The following is a 23,370-nucleotide window of genomic DNA, read 5'->3' as shown; positions in this document are numbered from 1 at the left end:
AATCCTTCTCTGAATCATTTACATGTTCATTGGCATACTTCAGATGATCCTGTACATGTGCCTTCTTAAGGAAGGGGACCTTGCGGGCGCTGCAAGATTTCAATCCATGGTGGCATATTGTGTTACCATTAGTTTGCTTGGTGACTGTGGTTCCAACTGCCTTGAGATCATTCACAAGCTCCTCCTGTGTAATTCTGGGCTGATCCCTCACTTTTCTCATCCTTACCCCATGAGGCGAAATCTTGCATGGAACTCCAGACCAAGGGTGATTGATGGTTATTTTATATTTCTTCCATTTGCAAATTGCTACAACAGTGGTCTCCTCCTTACCAAGCTTCTTGCTGATGGTATTGTAGCCCATTCCGGCCTTGTGAAGGTCTACAATCTTGTCCCTGATGTCCTTTGACAGCTCTTTGCTCTTACCCATGATGGTGAGGTTTGAATGTAAGAAAGATTCTGTAGACCGGTGTCTTTTATACACATAATGAGTTGTCGTTAGGAGCACCTTCTTTAAATTGACAGGATTAATCTGTGCACCACATTAGCACATACTGTAGCCAGTCTGTGGGAGCCAGAATTATTGTGGGTTGGTAGGGGATCAAATACTTATTTTACTCACTGAACTGCAACTCAATTTATAACATTTGTATTATGCATTGTTTCCGGGATTTTTGGTTGATATTCTGTCACTATCATTTAAAATAAACCTATGACAACAAGAATAGACCCTTCATTTCTTCGTAAGCGTGCAAACATGCAAAACCTACACAACACTGGGGGTGTACTGGCGCAAAAGGAAATTGGAGGGATACCATCAATTTCTATCATATAGAACAAAATTGTGGAATAGCGATTAGCGTGGCACATAAGGAGTCCAAAAAAGTCCATAAAAAACCAAGTCTTTAAAACACTTGAAGGTTGCTCTGTCCCAAGTAAGAAGAAGAACTTGCAGTGGACTGTAAAAAGAAAGGCAGGCGCCACTCAGTGTAATATGACTCAAATTTTAATGGAAACAACAGCACACTATATACTCACAAACGAGTAATAAAAACCAGCAGTGGGTGAGAGCCATGAAGTTCATCCGGGAGATCGATAAATCCGGGTGCCTGTGGAAAAGGATCCGACCGATCCGCTGTGAGGTCCGCTCGAGCCGATGGGAAAGGGGCTTTCTCCGAACCCAGGGGACACTGTCGGGGCTTCCGGCGGCGTACTTCCGGCTAGGACGTGGAGCGTGATGGCGTGGGCAGGCGACATGTTGTCGGAGCATGCACTCCTTCCTCAGGCTTCTAGTGAGTATATAGTGTGCTGTTGTTTCCATTAAGATTTGAGTCATTTTAACACTTAAAGTGGCGCCTGCCTTTCTTTTTACAAACATGCAAAACCTGCAGGGGATCAAATAATTATTTTGCCCACTGTCTTTGACAAATGAGATCTGCCAGCACTGTACAGCCAGGGCTAAATATTTCAAACAGCTCCCCAGTCTCAAAGAGAACTAAAAGTAGGATTTATACAGTGCTGGAGTTATCAGAAAAGAACATCTAAACTGGTAAGCATTTTGTAAATTTTTGCTTGCGGAACTAAAACATTTTAACCACTTTAGTCCCAGGGACTGCACTGCTATACTGGGAGTGTGCTCACATTTGTAAAGCTGACTGTCTTTTTTCAGTCAGCTCTGAAGCCACCGATCAATTTCACAAAGGGAACGATTTAAGCCCCTCCAATTCTATCGAGCTTCACTGTCCCATCTGCCGACCCAGTGTGGTCACATGGTGTCATTGAGGAGGACAGCAGCAGCTCTACAAACACCAATTCGTAGACCAGTTCCCCAGAGGATTGAACAGTAAACGACATGTATGATGTCACTTCCTGGTCTGGTGCAAAAAATTTTATTGGTGCAATATGGTATTGAAGTTTTTTTACCGCTTCACTGACGGACACAATTTTAAGGTTTGACATGTTGGTTCTCTATATACTTAGTGCAGCCTCATCTTTTATATTTTATTTTGATTTAGATTTTCTTTTATATTTTACCAAAAATACCATAATTTATTGAGTTTATACGCACTAAAATGAACTTTAGTGTATTTCTTACCGAAATGTTCCTTTTTTTAAAGTGTTGTGCTAATATCAATGATACAAAATATTGGAACTACTACTATTTTATTCTCTACACCAGTGATGGCGAACCCTGGCACCCCCAGATGTTTTGGAACTACATTTCCCATGATGCTCATGCACTCTTCAGTGTATTTGAGCATCATGGGAAATGTAGTTACAAAATATCTGGGGTGCCAAGGGTTACCATCACTGCTCTAGGGTGTCTGCGTTCAAAAAATATTTAATGTTTTGGGGTTTTAAGAAATCTTTATGCCCAATATAATTTTTGAAATATGGAAACACTTTTTTTTTTTTAAATTGAAAAAAATGGCTCCAGGAATAAAGTAGTTAAGCATCTTTTGATCTGCAGTTGCAATAGTGCTGCACATGTGATCAGTTATGACAGCAGCCATCTAATGGTTTGACAGTTTGGTTGATAGCACATCCAAATGTAACAGCATGCCTTGAATGTAACCATTTTGGGACACTTAAATGAATGGGTTTATTTCCACTTTAGGTTAGGCTGTATGAATGGGAACAGGTTTTAAAACAAAGTAGGTGTGTGGCTGCAATACACTTAAGGTTTCTGCACTTTTGCGTCAGCTGGGATGAACGTGGAGCCCAGAAAGCCACAAGCGCTTCCACTTCAAGCACTTGTGTGTAAAAGCCTGAACAGATGTCACTACGTCACGCTGTTTGAAAAATGTTTATTATATGGTGATTCAATCATAACATGCATTCTACCATGACAGACTCTCTCAAAGAATCTCTAGCTTATATTCTGTTAAAAAGATTTTCCCCTTTCAAAGAGAAAACTGAAAACGCTCCACCCTTGCTGTGTCCTGCTCAGCTGTGTAACCTGTGCTGGAAAGCAGCTCTGAAGCTAGTGCAGGTTAGCAAAACTAATTGGCCTTTCTTTTGACTCCACAACTCTCAATGCAGGATCTGTTGTATGGGGATCAGCGCGGCCTCGCAGCTACTCCGCAACTCTGGTAAAACAGATTAATAGTTAGGTAATCTGAACAGGACAGTGCAAAATGTGGAGTTTTTTTTCCATTTTCTCTATTACACTTAAAAGCCCCTCAGGTTAAACTATGTTAACAGCATTACTGGGAAGGATTATTGCTGAAATATTTAAAGCTGAACTCTGGCTTTACCTTCAGTCTTGCGCAGGTGTACACCCTCCTCTCCTGGACTAAAAAAGGCTTACTCTGATTTTATTGCACACTGTGAGCTTCTCGCAGTGTGCATTAGACCAGTGGTCCCCAACTCTGGTCCTCAGGGCCCACTAACAGGCCAGGTTTGCAAGATAACTGATATACATCCCAGGTGATATCATTTGCTGCTCAGTGATTGCAGTATTCTAGTTTGCATCTCTCCAAGGTAATACTTAAAATCTGGCCTGTTAGTGGGCCCTGAGGACCAGAGTTGAGGACCACTGCATTAGACTCTTCAGCAAGTTTTTTAGAGCCTGCATCTTTTTATGGCTGGAGGATGTTCAGTTCCATGTAAGGGGGGCCATACTACAAGAGCATTGTCCAATCCCTGTACAATCATTTTTAATCAACCAAAACTATATAAAAAGGAGGACAAACTTGCACAATTCCAATCAATTTCTATCCAATCCACAGCTCCTTACATTACATAGTTGATGGTAGATCTAAAGTAGATTATACAATCAGATTTTGTAGTGTATGGTCAGCCTAAAGTGTTTGTTACCCCAAAGCGTTTGTTACCCCAACACTTCATGTGCCTGCTGTACCATGTACTTTTATGAGAGTCTCCTGTTCTCTTTGTATTACTTCCTTTATGTGAAATCTCTGGTGTTCCTGCCAATCCCTCTGCTAGTGCTTTCCTAATAAAAACTGACCACACTAAGCAGAACACACTGTGGCGAGTTCTCTAGCTATGCTGGGAACTCAGTATGCTCTCCTTCAATGATAAGACTTGTCCTGACACTCACCTACTGCACAGCCTTTCACTGGGAAGCTCAGTGTGCTGCGGCTTCTCCTTCCCCCAGCTCTTTTGCAGCTAAGAACAGAGGGAATGTGAAAAAAAAAAACCTGGATTTTTGTCTGAACATCAGAGAAAAGGATTTTACGCTTAAGACAAAAATCCAATTTTCTCTTTCGTTCATTGACAGGCACAGCTCCAGAATCTTCTTGACCATTGGGATGTCCCAAAGCAGTGTTAAAACATGGGTGGGAAAACGAAAGGAGGAAAAAAAAATTGCCAAAAAGGCTAAAACTAGCCAACCAGGTAACATGGAGCTCAACCAGGAACAACTGGAGCTAACCTGAAAAAAAAAAAAAAAAACATACACCCTCAAAAGAGGACTAATCCTCTCAAACAGCGGCCTGCAATACGTCGCGGCCAAAAGCAGCACCCGCAGATGCCAGCAGATCTATTGAATAAAATGTTGTGAAAGTGTGCACAGACGACCAGGAGGCCGCCTTGCCAACCTGCACCACTGACACCTGATGGCGGAATGCCCAAAAGGCACTAAGCGCCCACGTAGAAAGTGCCTCAACAGGGAACGAAGGAACCTGACCCTTGATGGAATAGGCCTGCAACACCGCCCATCCTGTCAATCTGGAAATAGTCGCAGCAGACGCGACCAACCCTTTGCAAAGTCCAGCCGTAAGGACAAATAGTAAGGCTGATTTCCTAAACAACTCGGTTGCCGCGAGGTACACCCTGATTCGCCTGATCCACATCCAGAGAGTGCAAGGCAATCTCCTTAAGATGTTCAGGCTTAGAACACAGGGAAAGCAACACAATGTCATTATTCAGATGGAAACCAGAAACAACCTTAGGAAAGGAACGACTGACAAGGGTGAAGCACCACCTTATCTCTGAACCACCAGGTAAGGTGAACGACAAGACAACGCTGCCAGCTTCGACACCCTGCATGCAGAAGTAATGGCCACCAAGAAGGCTACCTTTTGGGACAATGTAAGCAGAGGAACCTCGCAAATATTCTCTTAAGGCGGGTACTGGAAAACCGACAGCACCAAATTGAGATCCCACTGAGGCAATGGAGTCTGTACTGGGGAGCCAAGTGGCGAACCCCCTGAATAAAAATGTGAACCATAGAATGTGTAGCCAAAGGACAGTAATAGAAGACTGCCAAGGTCGAAAACCTTGCCCTTGATGGTACCCAAGGCCAGGCGCTGCTTAACACCTCATTGGAGGAATGGCAAAATCCGAGCCACCAAAATGGAATGGGGATGAACCCCAAGAGACTCTCACCACGCAATGTACCATAGTAAAACCTTCCTAGGAGGTAGATTTTTTTTTGTCTTTTACAACGTGGAAAATCACCAATGCAACACCTGGCCTTCAACAGACAAGCCGTTAAAGCCAGCGGGTGTAAAGCAGGATGGAAGATTGGCCCCTGGGCCAAAAAAATCTTCTCAGAGAAAGTCTCCAAGGGGCATCTGCGACCAGCCGTACCAAGACCGGCGAGACCAGTCTGGAGCCACCAGGATAACCGGATCCCTTCTCCCTCGATTCTTCGCAAAAGACTCGGCATAAGTTTTAGCGGGAAAAAAGCGTATATCAGAAGATACTGACCCCAAGGAGACACCAGTGCATCTGACAAAAGATCCCGAGACAATTCTCTGTACCTTCCTGTTGAGACGAAAGGCCAACAGGTTCACCTCGGGAGTTCCCCACCGGAGACACAGCTGAACCCTAGAATGTCGGCTACCTCCCAAACTGCCAGGACACTTCTTGTGCCCCGTTGGCGATAGACATATGCCACGGCTGTGGCATTGTCCGATAGATCCTTATCTGGCTCTCCTGAAGGCGATTTGTTCAACGAGAGAGACAAATCTCATTGCCCGAAGTACCAGTATATTGATCGATAGTCTTGATTCCCCCTGAGTCCAGACCCCTTGAGCAAATCCGTGCCCAAAATGCCTCCCTACATGGACAGGCTGACAACCACGAAGACCACCGTCCAGTACAGATGAAGGCAGGATTATCTAGAGCAGTATTCCTCAACCTTTTTTCAGTCAAGGCACCCTTTAAAATTATGTAAAGTCTCAAGGCACCCCATTCTCAAATGTAAACAACTATTCTAATTGTTTTACATAATGCAGCAACATTTACACGTAGGACACCCAACGTTAGAGGTGATTTTTTTGTTCCAAAGCAAATACACCTTTGTACACTGGTACTGACTAGTATTCCAATGTTTCTCTTCTCCCTCAATTTCTCTCCATCAGTTAGCTACTGTCACCCCAGTGCTGAAAAAGAGGGGCACAGGAGAGTCAAACAAGAATGCTGTGGAGGCAACAGACATCTTCCTTATTAAATGATGACATCAACATAGTGTCTAAAAGGTTGTAATGATGCATAAAATAAACCTGTGGCTTTGTGTAACTAAAAGGCTTGATCCACCTGCTTGCTTGTATACAATTTTTGCTATATTTTTAGGCATTTTGCCAAGGCACCCCTGAAGAAGCCTCAAGGCACCCTGGTTGAAAAAGGCTATCTAGAGACACTGGATCCTTGTCCCTTTTGGCAAGAATCTCCCTTTACAGAGGCTTGAGTGGAACTGTGCAAACAGAACCGCCTCGAAGGTAGACACCATCAGGCACAACGCCCGCATGCAAGTCCAGAAAGAAGACTGACTGCTGAACAACATGAGCCAAGTCGCATCCTGCAGTTGTGGAGTTTTTGTTCCCCTGGAAATAAACACCCGGGCTGAATCCGACCCAGATAGTCCAACTTGGTGCGGAACCAGAGCCGATTTTTGGAAGTTCAATTTCCAACCGAACTCCTAGAGTCTGCACAGTAATGTCCAGGTTGTCCTTTAGAGCCGTTGGAGACCCTGCTGGCAGAAGAAGATAGTCCAGGGTGCCCAGTACCGCTGCTGCTCCAATGCCAACACTTCTGTGAATACTCGAGAAGCTGCGGCGACCCAAGGGTAATGCCATGAATTGAGCATGCTCCTCACCCGCGGCAAGCAGAGGAAACGCTGACAACCGACATAACAGAATATGAAGGCAAGCGTCCTTGATGTGAGGATGCCACTACTGTACGAATGGACCCCATTCGGAACTTCTGTACCCACACAAGCGGTTCAAAGCTTCAAGGTCCAGGATTGAACCCACCTTGTCTTCCTTCCTGGGAACTGTAAACAGACTTGACTAGAAACTTTGAAAACCATCGGATTTTGGAACCGGAAAAATCACCCCTTGTAGTAGAAAGACTTGCACCGCCCCGAAGAAAGACTGCAGGCGGTCTGTGAACAAACGCATATTGGAAGAAAAGAACCCCACTGGAGGATAAGACCGAAACCAGATTTTGTAGCCGGACCGGATCAACTCGTGGACCCACCTGTCTTGAATCAGGAAGGTCCATGGGTCCGGAAAGAAGCGAAGACGCCCCCCACCTCAGACACGGGTGAGGGCTCCCCTTCAGGCAGAGGGGGGCTTGTCTGCAAGTCTGGAAGAACCCGCTCTCTGACGAGACTCCTCACCCCTGGCAGCCTGTAAAAGAAAAGAAGAGTACTGCCCCCCCCCATAAGACCCTTAAAGCGGTTGTAAACCCTTGAGGAAAAAAAAAAAAAAAACCTGCAAGACAAAGGCATAATGGGCTAGTATGCATCGCATACTAGCCCATTATGTGTAACTTACCTTAGAACGAAGCCCCGACACGGACCCCCGGACATCGCTGCGGGCGCTGCCATGATCCCTCGCCGTCTCTTCCGGGTTCGTCGGCTCCGGCGCGGTGATTGGCCGGAAAAGACGGCTCCGGCGCGATGATTGGCCGGAGCCGCGATGACGTCACTCCCGCGCATGCGCGCGGGAGTGATTTTCCGGCAAGCTCCCTGCAAGTTAATTGAAGGTCCCCCCGGACCTTCAGAGCGCATGCGCCGCTCGCGAGAGCGGCTGATTGCACTGTAAATATCTCCTAAACCATGCCGGTTTAGGAGATGTTATTTGTACCTACAGGTAAGCCTTATTATAGGCTTACCTGTAGGTAAAAGTGTCAAAAAGCGGGATACTACCGCTTTAAGGATATCATCCAGGAAGATCCAAACATGCTATCCCCCAAAAAGATGAGAACTGATAAGGCAGTCTTGGAAGACTGGTCCGCAGACCAGCGTTTCAGCCATATCAGGCGGACCACTGCTGTCACGGACAGCCTAGAAACCAAGGGAGCCAAATCCAGAGAGGCACCACAGACAAAAACGACAACCCCTAGACCAACTGATCCGCCAGCTTGCAAGGGCAGGGGGAAGCTATTTCCCTTACAGATCCTGACGCAAAAGCTTTGCCCACTCCGTTAAAGTCTGGGACACCAATGCTATGGTGAACAACGGCCTAAGGACCGAACCGGCCACAGGAAACATGTGGCTGACCAAAGTCTCAGCTCTCCCATCAAAGGGGTCTTTATAAGCCAGAGACTCCTCCACCGTAATTACAGTGGAGTTACTCGGCCTGAAAACCTGAGAATCCACCACAGGTGGGACGGTCCACTTTTTTAAACAGGGATTTTTCAAAAGCAAAGCAAAGAAAGTTGCTCTTAATAGCCTGTGGAAAAAAGGTACTCTCCCCCCCCCCCCCTGTGAGACCTTTTAGGATGTCAACCAGGGTAGCTCCAAAACAGGCGATCTCCTTGAAAGGGAAGATAAGTCAAGGCCTTTTTAGAAGTCTGGTCTGCAGACCACCATTTAGGCCAAAAGACACGCCGAAGGACCACTGCCGAAACAGAAAGCCGTGCCACTAGGGGAGCCGCATCCAAAGATAAACTGAAGCCCCTGGACCAGCTGGTCCGCCAGCTCAGCAAAGGCAGGGAGGAGCGGTTGACCCTCCAGGTCACGGCGTAAAAGCTTAGCTCATTCGGTCAGTTTGTAACACCAGGGCAATGGTGAATACCGGCCTCAGTGTCAAACCAGCTAAAGTGTACATATTGTGGGCCACAGCCTCCGCCTTCCTGTGAGCCGGATCCTTAAAGGCCGAGGACTCTTCGACCAGAACAATGGTTGCCTTGTTCAATCTGGAAACCTGGGCTTCTTAATAAGAGACTCCTTATAGCGGTAACACCTAGTAAAGCGCTTAGGGACCCCAAGGGGATGCTTTGGTTGTCTCTACTCTTTAGCGATAATTTTGTCAGAATAGGAGAAAGGAAACACCTTTGCTGCTCTGGATGGCTTGTGAGTGCCAAAGGGAACCTGCGCCTCCATCTTTAAGGTCTCAAGCACAGAAACACGTAGTTGCAGACCCAACAGGATGACCCACGTCCGCAGCAGCATTTTTGATAACCCATTGCCTGAAAGCCACCTCCACCCTGAACACAAAGGACTCCAGGACCGACGTAATTGCATTGATAGATGGTTTGGACCCAGAGTGCCCCGCAGCCTCAGAGAGGGGATCAGGTGGGGAGATGTGCTCCAAAGACTCCATGAGTCACCAGGGGGACCCCACAAAAAGAGTAAAACCCTGCAAGGGACAACCCCACTGCGCTAGCAGTACCACCCAGTCACCAGTCTGGTGGGAGAGATTCCCACCAGACTCACCACCCAGCAGAAACAGGCACTTGCAGCGACCAGGATAATGTGCACTCCCACCTGCGGCAATCAGGAAGTGAAAGGATCCAGGAGTCAGCACCAGGGGATGGGGGGGGGGGGCTACCACCTCCGAAATCGCCGCCCACAGGGCTCCACTTTCATGGCCGCCGCTATTTTCAAAGGCAAACCACCGCAAAATAGCCGCCGGACTACACAAACTTGGGCATCGGGCATAGAAACACACAGGCTGCAACAAAACGGTGGCACTACGAGGCTTACAGGGACCCAGGAGGGAACCCAGGCAGGACAGGGGGGCCCCATTGCCAGCATAGCGCCCGGGGGGGGGGGGTGCCTGTCGGGAAGGTCGAAACCCTGGTCGTATGTGACCTGGCAAGGCGTTTAACTCGCAGGCCATCCCCCATCCAGTGGGGCTAAGTGTTGCGGCCGACCTAGCGTGGAGGTCTGCGCTCACTCGCTGGACAGACTGGGGTGACCACTGGATCTAGATTATCCAGCCCATCACCCAGTGCAGCAGTTGATTGTAGATCTTACAGGAAAAAAAAAAAAAAAAAAACCATCTAAAAAAGGAAAAATTTGCCAGGACCAAAGATCCCAGCAAGCAACTAGGTCCTTACTCCTGACTAGGCAGAAAAAAAACTGAGTGCCTATAGCAGAGAGGGGAGGGGGGGGGGGTATACCCCCTGGGACTGCCCATGGGGTAGCCAGAATTTTTTTTCCGCCTAGTGTCCTACTCCTGTAAGGGGCAGTGTAAACCCAACGGTTATGGAGCTCAGAAGCTGTGTCGGTCAATGAACAAAAGAGAAAATAGTTTTTGTCTTTTTTTTCCTGGCCTGTGATTGGGTATTTTTTGCAAAGAGAAGCTTAAGCTCATTTACTAAGCTCTGAAGCAAATGCCCTTCCTGGGTACAACTGCATAGGCAATTTGCCTTTAGTAAATCAATCCTTATGTTATCACTAATGCTATTAACATGTCCTAGTCTTATGGTGACAAGAATTGTTGGGGTGCTCAGCCAATCCAAACATTTATCCTTGCAATCATGGTCTAGGTTTTTGATTTTGCACACAGCACTGGAGGGAAGCCAGAGTAACATTTCTTCCAGGAAAAGTTGTAACAGTTTCAGCCATTGAATTCTTTATTATTTATCCAACCCAGCAAGGCTTAACACTGCCACCTTAGCCAAATCTCTGCTTCTGAATGGCACATGTACCCCATAGGGCACCTGCCAGACTTCAAGGGGTTCGATCACTTATTAACTTAGCAAACCAAAGCTCAAAACAGATCTGATCGCTTTTAGTTACTTAGAGCACAAAGAGATTATTTGCAAAGTAAAAATAATCATTTACAGGGTACTGGAAATTTACACAAGTCATGCGGCACTTGAGATAAGGTGACCCATGGGGGTGGGGGTATACTGTGTACTCATTGGCTTCTCTAAAGGAGGAGCACATATTCTAATAAACCCTGAAGTCAGTCACCAAATATCAAGATTAATAAACCATGTATGTGAAAGGTTAAGATTAGGAAGACGATGTTAATGACAAAAATATACCTCACTCAGCCCAAGAATAAAAGATGGACACACACCTGATATTAATACCTTGTTTATAGATCTTGCATGCATCGGAAGGCAGGATACGGGACAGTAAAGGCACTGAACAGAAAGATATGGCATTTAATGATTATGAAGAGCGAGAGTTAAACAGCTAGCATATTCTGAACCTATGAATAGTTCAAGCCCAATTTCACCCTCTACCCCTTCTCGTAATTTAGTCTGTATACTTACTTTTTCTTCGAATGTCTTCTGGCCAGTCATGGCACATGCAGAGGGTCCTTCCCTCCCATTATCTTATCCAGAGGTTAGCAGTCTTCAATGATGCAGGGAGAGTTGTTGATGTAATCACCGTTCTCTGCATCATTGTACTGGGAGTTCAGCAACTCAGGGGACAGGTCCTTGACGCCCAGAACTCACAGGTGTGGGATCATTTAACCTGAAAGTGGACTGCCATCGAACCATAGAGCAGGGAATATTTGCAGGGGTAACGCCGGAAAGGCTAAAGCTAGTGTATTTTTAAATGTATTTTATTTTAATATTTTCAAAATGGATTTTCAGAATGGATAAAAATGAAAAAGTGAGGTTATTTTACTTCCGTCTTGCCTCCTGTCCCTGTGACCGTCCCCAATGGAGACATACAAAGTAAATGTTAAAAGGAGTGCTTAAAATACAGTCCAGATAAAAAGGATAATTACCCTCACTTTCAATTTCAGCTGGCCAGTGTCACTGGGGCAGGAAGTAAAAGGAAGTGTTCCTTATTTTATCCTATTCTATTTTTATTGTGTGTCCCCACTGGGCAAATTTCCTCTCTCATTTTGTCTGGTAACCAATGAAACAGAGGAAATCAAAAAGGATATTAAAAGCATTTTTTTAAAAATAACATGTTATACTCACCTGCTGTGTGTAATAGTTTTGCACAGAGCAGCCACGTTACTCCTCTTCTGGGGTCCCCCGCCAGCACTCTAGGCTCCCCCCCCCCTCCTGCTGAGTGACCCCATAGAAAGCCACTTTCAATGGGGACACTCAAGGGTTCTTGCTCCCAAGCCTTCTCTGTGTCCATTGAAACACAGAACAGGAATCAGCACCGGCCCCTCCTCACTGTCTGTTATTGACAACAGCAGGAGCCAATGATTCTCACTACTAAGTCTGAGCCAATAAGGAGAGAGGGATCCGAGCGGGGGCCTCTGCTCATTGCTGGATCGAGATTGGGCTAAGTATTTGGGGGCTGCACACAGGTTTTTTACCTTCATGCATTTATACATGAAGATAAAAATGGGGATATTGCTGCGCTAAAATGTAAAGATAAAAACATACATGAATAAAAAGTCAACAGACCAAATGAAAGCAGCCAGCACCTGATCTAGAATCAGAAATACCAGATCTAAATAGCAATATAGAATGGGATTGGTGCAGCGCTAACACAATTGAATCCACAGTCCATACAAATGTTTAAATGGATCAAATACAAAAGTGCAGTGAACAAAAGTTCATCAGAGAGTGCTCCAATAAAGAAGGGAAACTGTCCACCACTTCAAACTTGGAAAAAGCCCCGAGTGCAGGAACCGCCACCAAGATAATAAATGGCCTCTTACCAAATTGCAATGACCCCCATTACAAGGATCAAAGACAGCCTGTGTGATCAAATCAGTGCCCAGATCGACATGTATCGATTCCCAGTGTTCCCTCAGCAGCTCCGACCGGAACAAGTGAACATAAGGAAAAGAGGGACAACTCCAATAGTGAAGTACGTTCACAGGTTTATTCAGTAAAAGCAGAGTGGCAACTCACGTTTGCATGAAGAAATCACAGCATGTCTCGGAGCTATACTCTCAGAACCTTTGTTTCCAACCAATAAAATGGCCGCCGTGTCTCCTTGCTGGCCTCAGCACGACGAACCGCAGGCTCCTCCTCCAAGGAGCCTGCGGTTCGTCGTGCTGAGGCCAGCAAGGAGACACGGCGGCCATTTTATTGGTTGGAAACAAAGGTTCTGAGAGTATAGCTCCGAGACATGCTGTGATTTCTTCATGCAAACGTGAGTTGCCACTCTGCTTTTACTGAATAAACCTGTGAACGTACTTCACTATTGGAGTTGTCCCTCTTTTCCTTATGTTCACTTGTTCCGGTCGGAGCTGCTGAGGGAACACTGGGAATCGATACATGTCGATCTGGGCACTGATTTGATCACACAGGCTGTCTTTGATCCTTGTAATGGGGGTCATTGCAATTTGGTAAGAGGCCATTTATTATCTTGGTGGCGGTTCCTGCACTCGGGGCTTTTTCCAAGTTTGAAGTGGTGGACAGTTTCCCTTCTTTATTGGAGCACTCTCTGATGAACTTTTGTTCACTGCACTTTTGTATTTGATCCATTTGAACATTTGTATGGACTGTGGATTCAATTGTGTTAGCGCTGCACCAATCCCATTCTATATTTATACATGAAGGTAAAAATCCTTCAGCCTTTAGAACCACTAACAGAAATCCTCCAAAAAAAAAAAAACTGGGACACAGCAATGAAAACACTTTGAGGGAAGGATGGGTGGTGCTGGATCCCCAAGTTGGTCTTGTATCCAACCAAGTGATGGTGGCGTGTTGACACTACGTTGGCAGCTCTCACAAAACAGAAGGGTTCCCAGTGCTGTTTCAGACTGGAACTGGAGGATGAGGCAAGAACAAGACAGCCACACCAGATGGCACCAATGGAGTCCAAAAATTGTTCATTCTAATAAAAGGTTCAAGCAAAATCAGTATATTTATCCAACACAATACAAAAACAACTTCATGCTATTAATCATCCCTTCTACTTTGAAAAAACCCCACACAAACACAATAAAATGCTACATTAACCATGATGTATTCTGAGCAAAAGTTTTTATTTTAAAATATATATATATATATATATATATATATATATATATAAAAATATAAAAATGAAAAGCAGGAGTGAAATGGAGAGGGCTAAATTCTGAAATCCTGTTTAGATTCTACCACTATAATACATGAGCATTGGTTGCATGATAGGTTATAGACAGGGTGAGTTAGTTTTTAATTTGAGGCTGATGCGAGCATTAAAATCGGAAAGCAAAAAAAACAAACTTTTAAAAGCAAAATTAAACTAGCTCAACCAAGATTAACTATTTTTAGTCCAGATGCTGATAGCCTTAGTAGATAGATAGGAAGGTAGATTTACTTTTTTTTTTATTTATTTTTTTAACTGTTTAAACATTTCTTAATTTTTTTCCTATTTTCTGGCATAGGTCAATATGAGGTCCTACACTTTCAAAGTGAGGTCTCCAGAACTAGACACCATATTGTACGTGGGGTCTAAAATAAGACCTATATTAGGGGGAATCAGGAACTCCTTTATCCTGCTGGTGATCCCTCTAGGTCACAGGGATATTCAAACTGTGGCCCTGCAGATGTTGCAGAACTACAAGTCCCATGAAGCATAGCAAGACTCTTGACAGCCACAAGCATGACACCCAGAGGCAGAGGCATGATGGGACTTGTAGTTTTTGCAACAGCTGGAGGGCCACATTTTGCATATCTCTGCTCTAGGATATGCATCTTAAGCCTCGTACACGATTATCGGCCGACCGATCGGCCGTCTTTTGACCAGTGTTGTTGTGTTGGTTGAAATGTGCTCTAGACTGCACATGAATTTTCTCGGCCAACAAAAACCAACTTCAGAAGTGATGTCATGTGCTGGTTTACTTTCCGTGTGTTTTTTCTTCTCTGAGCATGCCCAGTCTTGCTCATCTGAATTTTGTCTGCCGAAATCTGTACTGACTGACGGAAAATCGGCCGTTCTGTTGACGGCCAACAAAAATTTTATAGCATGCACACCAGATTTTGTTCGGCCGAAAAGTCGGAGTCGGTTGTCGGAAACATCATACTAACAAGCCGACAATCGGCCGATCGGACGTTGGCCGAAAATTCACGGCCAACAATCGTTGCGTGTGTACGAGGCTTTAGAGTTCCATCTGCCTCTACTCTGCCTGATTACACTGTTTGCTCACTTTGCAATCATCTGAAGTAAGTACCTCCAAATCTTAAAACCTTTCTTCCAAAGGGGAGCCCCCTATTAACACTGGAGCATGGACCAGGTGTTTTCTTTTTTATGTTATGTGTGACTTGTAGTAAAAAGGAGCAGAGTCTCTGAACACACACTTTTTTAGGCGCTCCCATTAAAGCTTATGGGGTCAAAATGCACAATTCTGCACTAAAGAAGCTTATGTACTTTTTCAGCGTCATGTACGGGTGTGAAGAGGCCCATTCTTCATCTTGAGCGTTGCTGCACTTTGACAACACGTGACAAAACACTGCGGAGTGAATGGGGGCTCAAGACTGCAGCAACTATGTGTGAATGAGTGCCTAACTAAAAGCATTAATTGAAAACACAACACAAAACCCTAAGAGCCCATTCACACTAGCACGACTTGAGGCGACTTGTGTAGCCCCAGGTCGCTTGACATAACAAAAGCAATGTTAATCAATCAGTGCCGTCTTAATTGGCACTACTGAAGTCGCTCCAACTTCAGAAAAGGGTCCTGTACTACTTTGAGGCGACCTGTGATCAGACTGTCCCATACACTTCAATGGGAGTCGCCTCCTTATCTTAATTGAAGCGACTTGTTATCAGACTTTCCAGGAAGAAGAAAGATTAGCCAGGCATTCCCCACAAAGTCGCCTGTCTCTTCAAAGTAGTGCACAAGTCTGTAAACAAACAAGTCTGTAAACAAACAAGTCTGTAAACAAACAAGTCTGTAAACAAACAAGTCTGTAAACAAACAAGTCTGTAAACAAACAAGTCTCTAAACAAGTCACGGGGCGACTTTCTGGTCGTGGTAGTGTGAACCGGCTCTTATTACTACCACTTGAAATCTGCCATGCAGAGATTCTACCCAATTAAACATCTTGGCTAAATATTTACCATGCTTGAACCTTTTATTGCAACAAACATTTTTGAATACCATTCTTGCCCTTCTTCTTACTCCAGCAATAAAAATAAAGGGTTATAAACCTTTTCTTACTCTATCCAAAACAAAGTCTTGTCTGGAGTTTGGCTTTACAATGAACGAAATTTGGTTGGAACTGCACTTTAATCTTGCTGCCCATCACAACCAAAGTACCCAGACAGTGCTGGAGGATTTCTTACAGATGGGTAATGGGACCGTCTCCAAGAACAATCCAGAGAGGTTCCCTATAGAAATCATGAGTCTCTTGTAGGCAGAAGACTGCTATTTTATTAATTCAACATCCCTATCACACCAAATAGAAAATTTCAAGCTTTCATCACAAACTCTCTTCAGTAAAGGCAATACCCAAAAACTTACCCCAACTTTGAAAATCCCAGTGAAGTTCTAGGTAAAAGTCTCCCAGCTGTGGATGGAAACAAGCCAGAAAGATGTTGAGTTTACTAAAAAACGTAAAATAGTAGGACTACATGCAAAATCTGGAGATGAAAAACCTTTTTCCCTTAAAGCCGTACTCCAGGCAAACCACTAAATACACAAATGAAATACATATATTGGAACAGTTTTACCTACCAAAGAATTTGTATGTGTTCATCCAGTCCCAAAATGAACAAAAAACTCTAGCAAGAGCATAATGAGGATGGTGAAAGGAAATGCAGCAGACTAATAATCCATCTGTCATTCTGCTTTCTCCCATCAGCATACTCCTTACACTCTCCCTCCACCCCAGTCTGAGTTCTGCTGTGCAATGGATTGCAAGAGGCTGGTACCAAGTTAAATTCAGGCATATATACTGCTTGGGGAAATCTATATTCAATTTATATTAATGGCTACAGAGTTGCACTAAGGGCTTGATTCCACTTACGGTTGGGTGAAGAAAAAGCCACTTTTACACATACACAGAATACTTTATTAATCCCAAAGGGAAAATTGTTGCAACACAGACAGACACACTTCACAAAGACAACACAAGAGCAGAACAATAGACTGAACAAGATACAAAACAACCAACAGCAGCCATTAGCAATAAAACAAATTAAAACTACACTACAAATAAAACATCCAAACAATTAAAATACAACATAGAATAAATAACAATGATTAAAATGACAGACAATTTTTAGGTCCCCAACGCCAGCATTAAGGAACAGTGGGCAGTGCTATGGTATAGCTTTCAACCACATTACTCAGCAAGGGTAAAGGTTTTTTATCCCCAGAATTAAGCTTTAAAGGGGAGTTCCGGCCTCAAAATAGACTTTACACCATCCTCTTGCTGTAATGTAGCTCAAAAAGAATTGGATAATTTACTTTTTTTATTTTTATTTACTTACCTTGTTATTAAAGAAAATATACTTACCTTCCTTCCTCTTCCTCCCTCTGCGGCCGCGGCCCGCGCCGTCTCCTCCTGCTTGCATTGACTCCTGGGACCCGAATGTCATCGCTCCCAGGAGTCAATGCGCCTACACTGGCCCTGCTCGTCACTTCCGTTTCAGGCACGTTATTCCCTGCTATACAGCTTCTGGGCATGCCCAGAAGCTGTGCAGGGATGACGTGCCAGCACCGGAAGTGACGAGCAGGGCCGGTGCAGGGCATTCTGGGACTCCGACGTCACCGAAGAGGACACAGAAGAAGGACGCTCTGGCTTCAGCTGCCCACACCTGAGATGGCAGCGCTGGACAAGACATTTTCAAGGTAAGTATTTCTTCTAAAAGGTAAGTGAAACTGGGAACAGTTCAGAGGCTACCGTTGCTGAAATGCACTAGCCCTGACTGTCCTAGGGGTATTTTTATCTAAAAAAAATTTTTGAGGCCGGAACTCCGCTTTAATGTAAGGACACAAGCTACTCACAGACAAAGTTGTCTGCCGTCTTTTTTGCTTTTATTTTAGCTTTTCGCAACTAATTCGAAGAATCCAAAACATTTCTTGATACAGGAAGTTCCTTGTATTTACACATTTTCTTCTTTATGTGGTATTCAGTGTATGTTCACACATTTCTCTTACCCCTTTACATACAGACATTTAGGACTCGTTTACTAGAATCAACATAACTCTCTCAATTTCTAATACTACCTGAACTCCTTTTCCAGATAAGACTTCAAGGATTTACCTCTTTCAGCGCATTTAACAGGCGCGGTCTCTTCTCCTCAACACTCTCCCTGGACTGCTGCTTCAGCTTTCTCAACAGGGCTGTAACTGAAACAGAAATATATTAATAGAACAATCATAGGCCATGCTTTTCTCAAAAAACATGCTGGCTCTCGACTGCATTATTGATCTGATTCTGCACACATACAAAACCAAACCAATGACAGGGTGATAGAGAGATTACAATTAAAAATGATCTGATGGTCATCAGTAGTTGTAATGGAAAACAAACATGACCATTACTCCCCAGCCTGGCAATAGGTGTCTTTTTTTTTTTTTTAATTTACATCCAATAGATATTTAAAGTTAACCTACCCTGGCCTAAACAGTAACATAGCTGACGTGTGTACATACATTATAGGAAAACAGGTATGCACACTGTCCATGTCAACCAGGTAACACTGATCCAGGGATCGGCTTCAGCTCTCCTCCCATAAACCACACACTCTGATGAGTTTCACCTTAAAAGAGCTTAATCGTAGAAGTGGAAGTCATTAGCCTTTAATCTCCAAATGCATTCCAGTAAAGCATCTTTACATCCTTTGCTGAACATGGAGTCTTGACTTCTGTAAGTGTAGATCAGGGGTCTCCAAACTTTCTAAAACAAAAAGGGCCAGTTTATGGTCCTTCAGACTTTAGGGGAGCAGACTGTGCCAGTGGGAGCAGAAAACACCCAGGCATCAATGAGAGTAAACAATGCCCCCTCATTCAATTTAGTGGGAGGAATAGTAGTGCCCCATTGTTGGTATCAGTGGGAAGAATAGTATTGCCCCATTGTTGGTGTCAGTGGGAGGAACAGTAGCCTATCATTGTCATCTGTGGATGGAATAGTGCCCCATTATTGGTGTCAGTAGATGGAATAGTGCCTCAAGAGCTAGATAAAGGAAAGCAAAGGCCCACATGTGACCACTGGGCCTCAGTATGGAGACTACTGGTCTATATTAAAGAGATATGGTCACCTTGCCCATTCAATGGAATCTCACCCTCTAACTACCTAATTGATCACCTCTCCGCTGTTTCGCCTTCTGTGGCTGACAGTGAAAAATACCAGGAGTTTCCAGATGTGGAGCAGCACATGATCGATGTACATGATGCAGTGCTTTAGTGACCAATAACTATGCACAAGCAAGGTCATATTATAGAAGGGGGCAATGTCACTGGTCCTGAAATTTTGGTGGCAGTTGCAGCAGAAGTGACAGGGCATAGCAGAAAAGTATAAAAAGGCAGTGGTGTACTCTACACAGACCCTGTCACAATAAATAGGTAGGGTGACAATCTGCCCCACGACCTCCTGCTTCTAAACCTATGGCACTCTTTAAAGATGGAAGGGGTGTTGCTACATAAATCAACTGGCCTCCTAAACCAAAATCCTTCACGGTTTGTTTTCTGGCTTTGCAACTTGCGCTTAGAGGAGCTCTTTAAAGTGATAGTAAAGGTTCAGGGTTTTTTTTATTTTAGATTTACCTGCTCTGTGCAATGGTTTTGCACAGAGCAGCCCTTATCCTCCTCTTTTCAGGTCCCCAGCCGGCGTACCCGTTTCCCCCTCTACATTCGAGTACCTCCCAGCAAGTCATTTGCTAGGGGGGGGTACTTGTGTGGGCTCCTTCCACATCTCCGCTGCCTGCATTCATAGACACAGGCAGTGTCATAGGATTTGACTGACCGAAGCAGGAGCCAATGGCTCCAGCTGCTATCAATCTGCTCTGTGAGAAGGGAGAGAGGAAGAAGCCGTTCCTCTAGTCTAGATCAAGATCAGACTTAAGTAAAAGCAGAGGCTGGGAGGATCTTCTAAACTGTTTTTTTTACCTTAATGCAGAGAATGCATTAGGGTAGAAAACCTTGAGGTTTTAAAACCACTTTAATTAAAAATCCAAAACTTTTTAATGCCCACACGCATGTGGGCGGACCCAGGAACTTCACTAGATTTACTTCTAAAGCTGGACACACAAGAACATTGTAGACGATTCAACTAACTGCATCTACCCAGAAATTTGTGTATTTACATACATACATACATATACATACACATACATACATACACACCACACACACGTATACATACATACATACATACAGTAAAACCTTGGATCGCGAGCATAATTCCTTCCGAAAACAGGTTTGTAATCCAAAGCACTCGTATATCAAAGCAAATTTCCCCATAAAAAATAATGGAAACTCCAATTATTCTTTTCCACAACCATTTATTCATAAATCCTTCAGTTTATAGTCCAGACAAAAAGATTATAGCAATGTGATGGGTCGTGCAACCATAAAAATGTCCATCCACAAATGGTGCCTCCACAAGGGGATTAGAAGCAAAATCCAGCAGGAACTACAGGGTATAAAAGAGAAGAGAGGCGCCTCCAAGTGTAGCAATATGTTTTAATTTAATGGAGGTTCAACATTTAGTAGCTCACATGGTTGATGATTGGAAGAGGCACATCTAAGAATGTAGGCATCCATGGTAAAGCTGTCCACAGTGACCATCCTCCGCACCGCCAGCTCTCACTGCTGTCAATCTGTATTCGTGACTGGGAAGACTACCCTGCAGTAGAGCGATCTGAAAGCGAGGTTCGAAGCGCTCGCGGAGCGCAGTGTGGAAGGGATGGCGTTGATGGCGGTGTGGAGGACGGTCTATGTGGACTGTTTTACCCCAGATGCCTGCATTCTTAAATGTGCCTCTTAATAAATCAACCATGTGAGTTGCTAAATGTTGTACCCAACATAGGGCCAGGACAAGGGGTGGGCAGGAGGGAGCGGTTTTCCTGGGTGCAATGATTTATTGCAAGGATTGGGGGGGAAGGGGGGGTGCCTTGACCATAACCATAAGGGAAGGGGGGGGCGCAGTTTGGCATCCTTGCCCTGGGCGTTGGATGACCTGGTCCCGGCACTGGTTGCACCTTCATTAAATGTAACCATATTGCTACACTTAGAGGCACCTCTCTTCTCTTTTATACTCTCTTCTCTTTTATACTCAATTGTGACATGACGCTACTTGTATATCAAGACATCGCTTGTTTATCAAGTCAAAATTTAAAAATTTTGCTTGTCTTCCAAAATGCTTTCAAACCAAGTTACTCTCAATCCAAGGTTTTACTTTATATATAAATAAAATAGACGATGCAATCCAATAATTGTTCCAAATATCCTTTACTTCTGATCTTCATGCATATAAGTAAGCATACATTTACAAGCAACTGCCCAGTTTCGGACATGCATATGTCATCAAGCTGCATGTGTAGAACTAACCCTAAGGCCCCTTTCACACAGGCGGACCGTTCAGATCCGCCTGTTCGTTTTTTTGGCTGATCTGAACGGTCCCCCCATGCATTCCTATGGGGCGTCGGATGTCAGCGGAGACATGTCCGCTGACATCCAACACGATCCGTCAAATCTGGACGGATGGAAACCCTATTTTCCATCCGTCCAGCGGATCGGATGAGAACGGACCGACAGTCCGTTCCCATGCAATTTCCCCCATAGAGATGTATGGGGAACTGACAGCTGTGTCTCTGCACACAGCGCAGAGACACAGCTGCCATTCTCCTGCTCAGCGGGGGATCGGCGGCTCGATCCCCCGCTGAGAAAAACGGAATCCAACCGACGGACGGATAGTGTGAAAGGGGCCTTAGTACAATCTTTTATCTCTATACCCTCAGTGAATCCAGCCTCACACTACACAGGTGTGTCGTCTTAATCACAATTTCTAATCTAATTCACTTTAACCCATTATTTTCCAAAAACCTCAAAACGATCTACTAATTTCCACACCTCCACATAATACCCCCCAAAGCTAAACGCAATAATTTATTACTAATCCTCAATATCAAAACCACATCATTGTTTCGTATTATTTTCACGTTCAGATTGGGAACCCCAAAGCCAAGAGTACTCAGCCCACAAGTGAATGTCGGCAAAAGCAGACTCATCACAAAATTGCCAAATTCAAAGAAGGAAGTGCCACATTTTTTTTTTTGTGTGGATTGATCCTTTAATGACTGAACTGAAACTTCCATTACTGGCATTAGTATAAATATATAGTACATTGAAGTCAGTGTAATGATGAATACAGATGTAACAAAATACTGTCATGTCATTGTATTGATCCAAAATGCATTAGTTATTGCTGTAAGAAAATTAAGGGGATAAGGAAGAAGAAACCCTGGCAGAGTTACAGCAGTTTCCAAGCTTCAGGCAGCATTAAGGAGACCTGACACTAGCTGCCATTATTTCACAATCAGCATTTATAAAAGATGAGACAACAGCAGCCAAGACCTGAACTGCCCACCTGTCTTTCACATTTAGTTTCAAATAAAAAAAGGACAGAAGAACCCAATGTGCTGTGTGAATCTAAAGAAACACAAAGGTGCTTACTCATCTGTCTGTCTCCATAGCTGATGGCTTCAGCCAGGGGGCTCCAGCCCTGGGCATTCTTTACCTTGACCGGAGCATTGTGTGCCAGAAGGAGATGAGCACATTCTGCAATGCAAAGGAAAAGTTATTGTAATACTGGAACAAAGAATGGACTTTACCACATATTGTTTCTTTTTTCCTAAGTACTGTATAGCTGAAGCCATTATATTTTTTTCATTTTGGATAGGGAATGGCTGAAGAGACCTTGTCACAAAAAAAAAAAAAAAAAAACAAAACCTTGCAAAAGTCACTATTTTAAAATGTTTTAGGCCCCTTTCACACTAGTGCGACTTGTCCCGCGATTTTGGACCGCAAAATCACGACAAGTCGTTTTCAATTATTTTCAATGAGCCCCATTCATATCAGTGAGTTTTGAAGTCTCACCGACTTCAAAGTAGTTCCTGCACTACTTTGCCACGATTTGATTGCGTTTTGAGCCATAGCCATTGCTTTCAAAATCGCGCCGTAAAATCGCGTTGCATAAGTGTGAAAGAGGCCTTACTTGTAGTATTTTCCTTTTCAAAAATTGTTATTCACTTGAAATGTGCCTAACTGCTAGAAGAAATTAGACGACACTGGGAAAGTCTATTTTCTAGCACAGCCTCCTCACCGCTGGCATGTCACAGCCCTCTCCTTTTCTGGT

The 23,370-nt window shown here is 44.3% G+C and overlaps 1 protein-coding gene across 1 annotated transcript in view; it reads right to left on the bottom strand.

Annotated features, from left to right (window-relative positions):
• ANKRD13C (ankyrin repeat domain 13C) overlaps positions 1-23,370 on the bottom strand; it is a 117,037-nt gene that overhangs the window by 48,466 nt on the left and 45,201 nt on the right. The window contains exons 3-6 of the mRNA XM_082266106.1: positions 22,689-22,793; positions 18,277-18,362; positions 16,530-16,575; positions 11,229-11,295 (exon numbers count right to left, since the gene is read on the bottom strand). Coding sequence (XP_082122232.1) covers positions 11,229-11,295; positions 16,530-16,575; positions 18,277-18,362; positions 22,689-22,793 — 304 coding nt within the window. The remainder of the gene's footprint in view (positions 1-11,228; positions 11,296-16,529; positions 16,576-18,276; positions 18,363-22,688; positions 22,794-23,370) is intronic.

Source organism: Pelophylax lessonae (genome assembly GCF_965119305.1).
Source record: "Pelophylax lessonae genome assembly, chromosome: 8".
NCBI lineage: Eukaryota > Metazoa > Chordata > Amphibia > Anura > Ranidae > Pelophylax > Pelophylax lessonae.
Note: the sequence above shows the minus strand (reverse complement) of the source record. Positions and strands in the feature narration are given on the sequence as shown.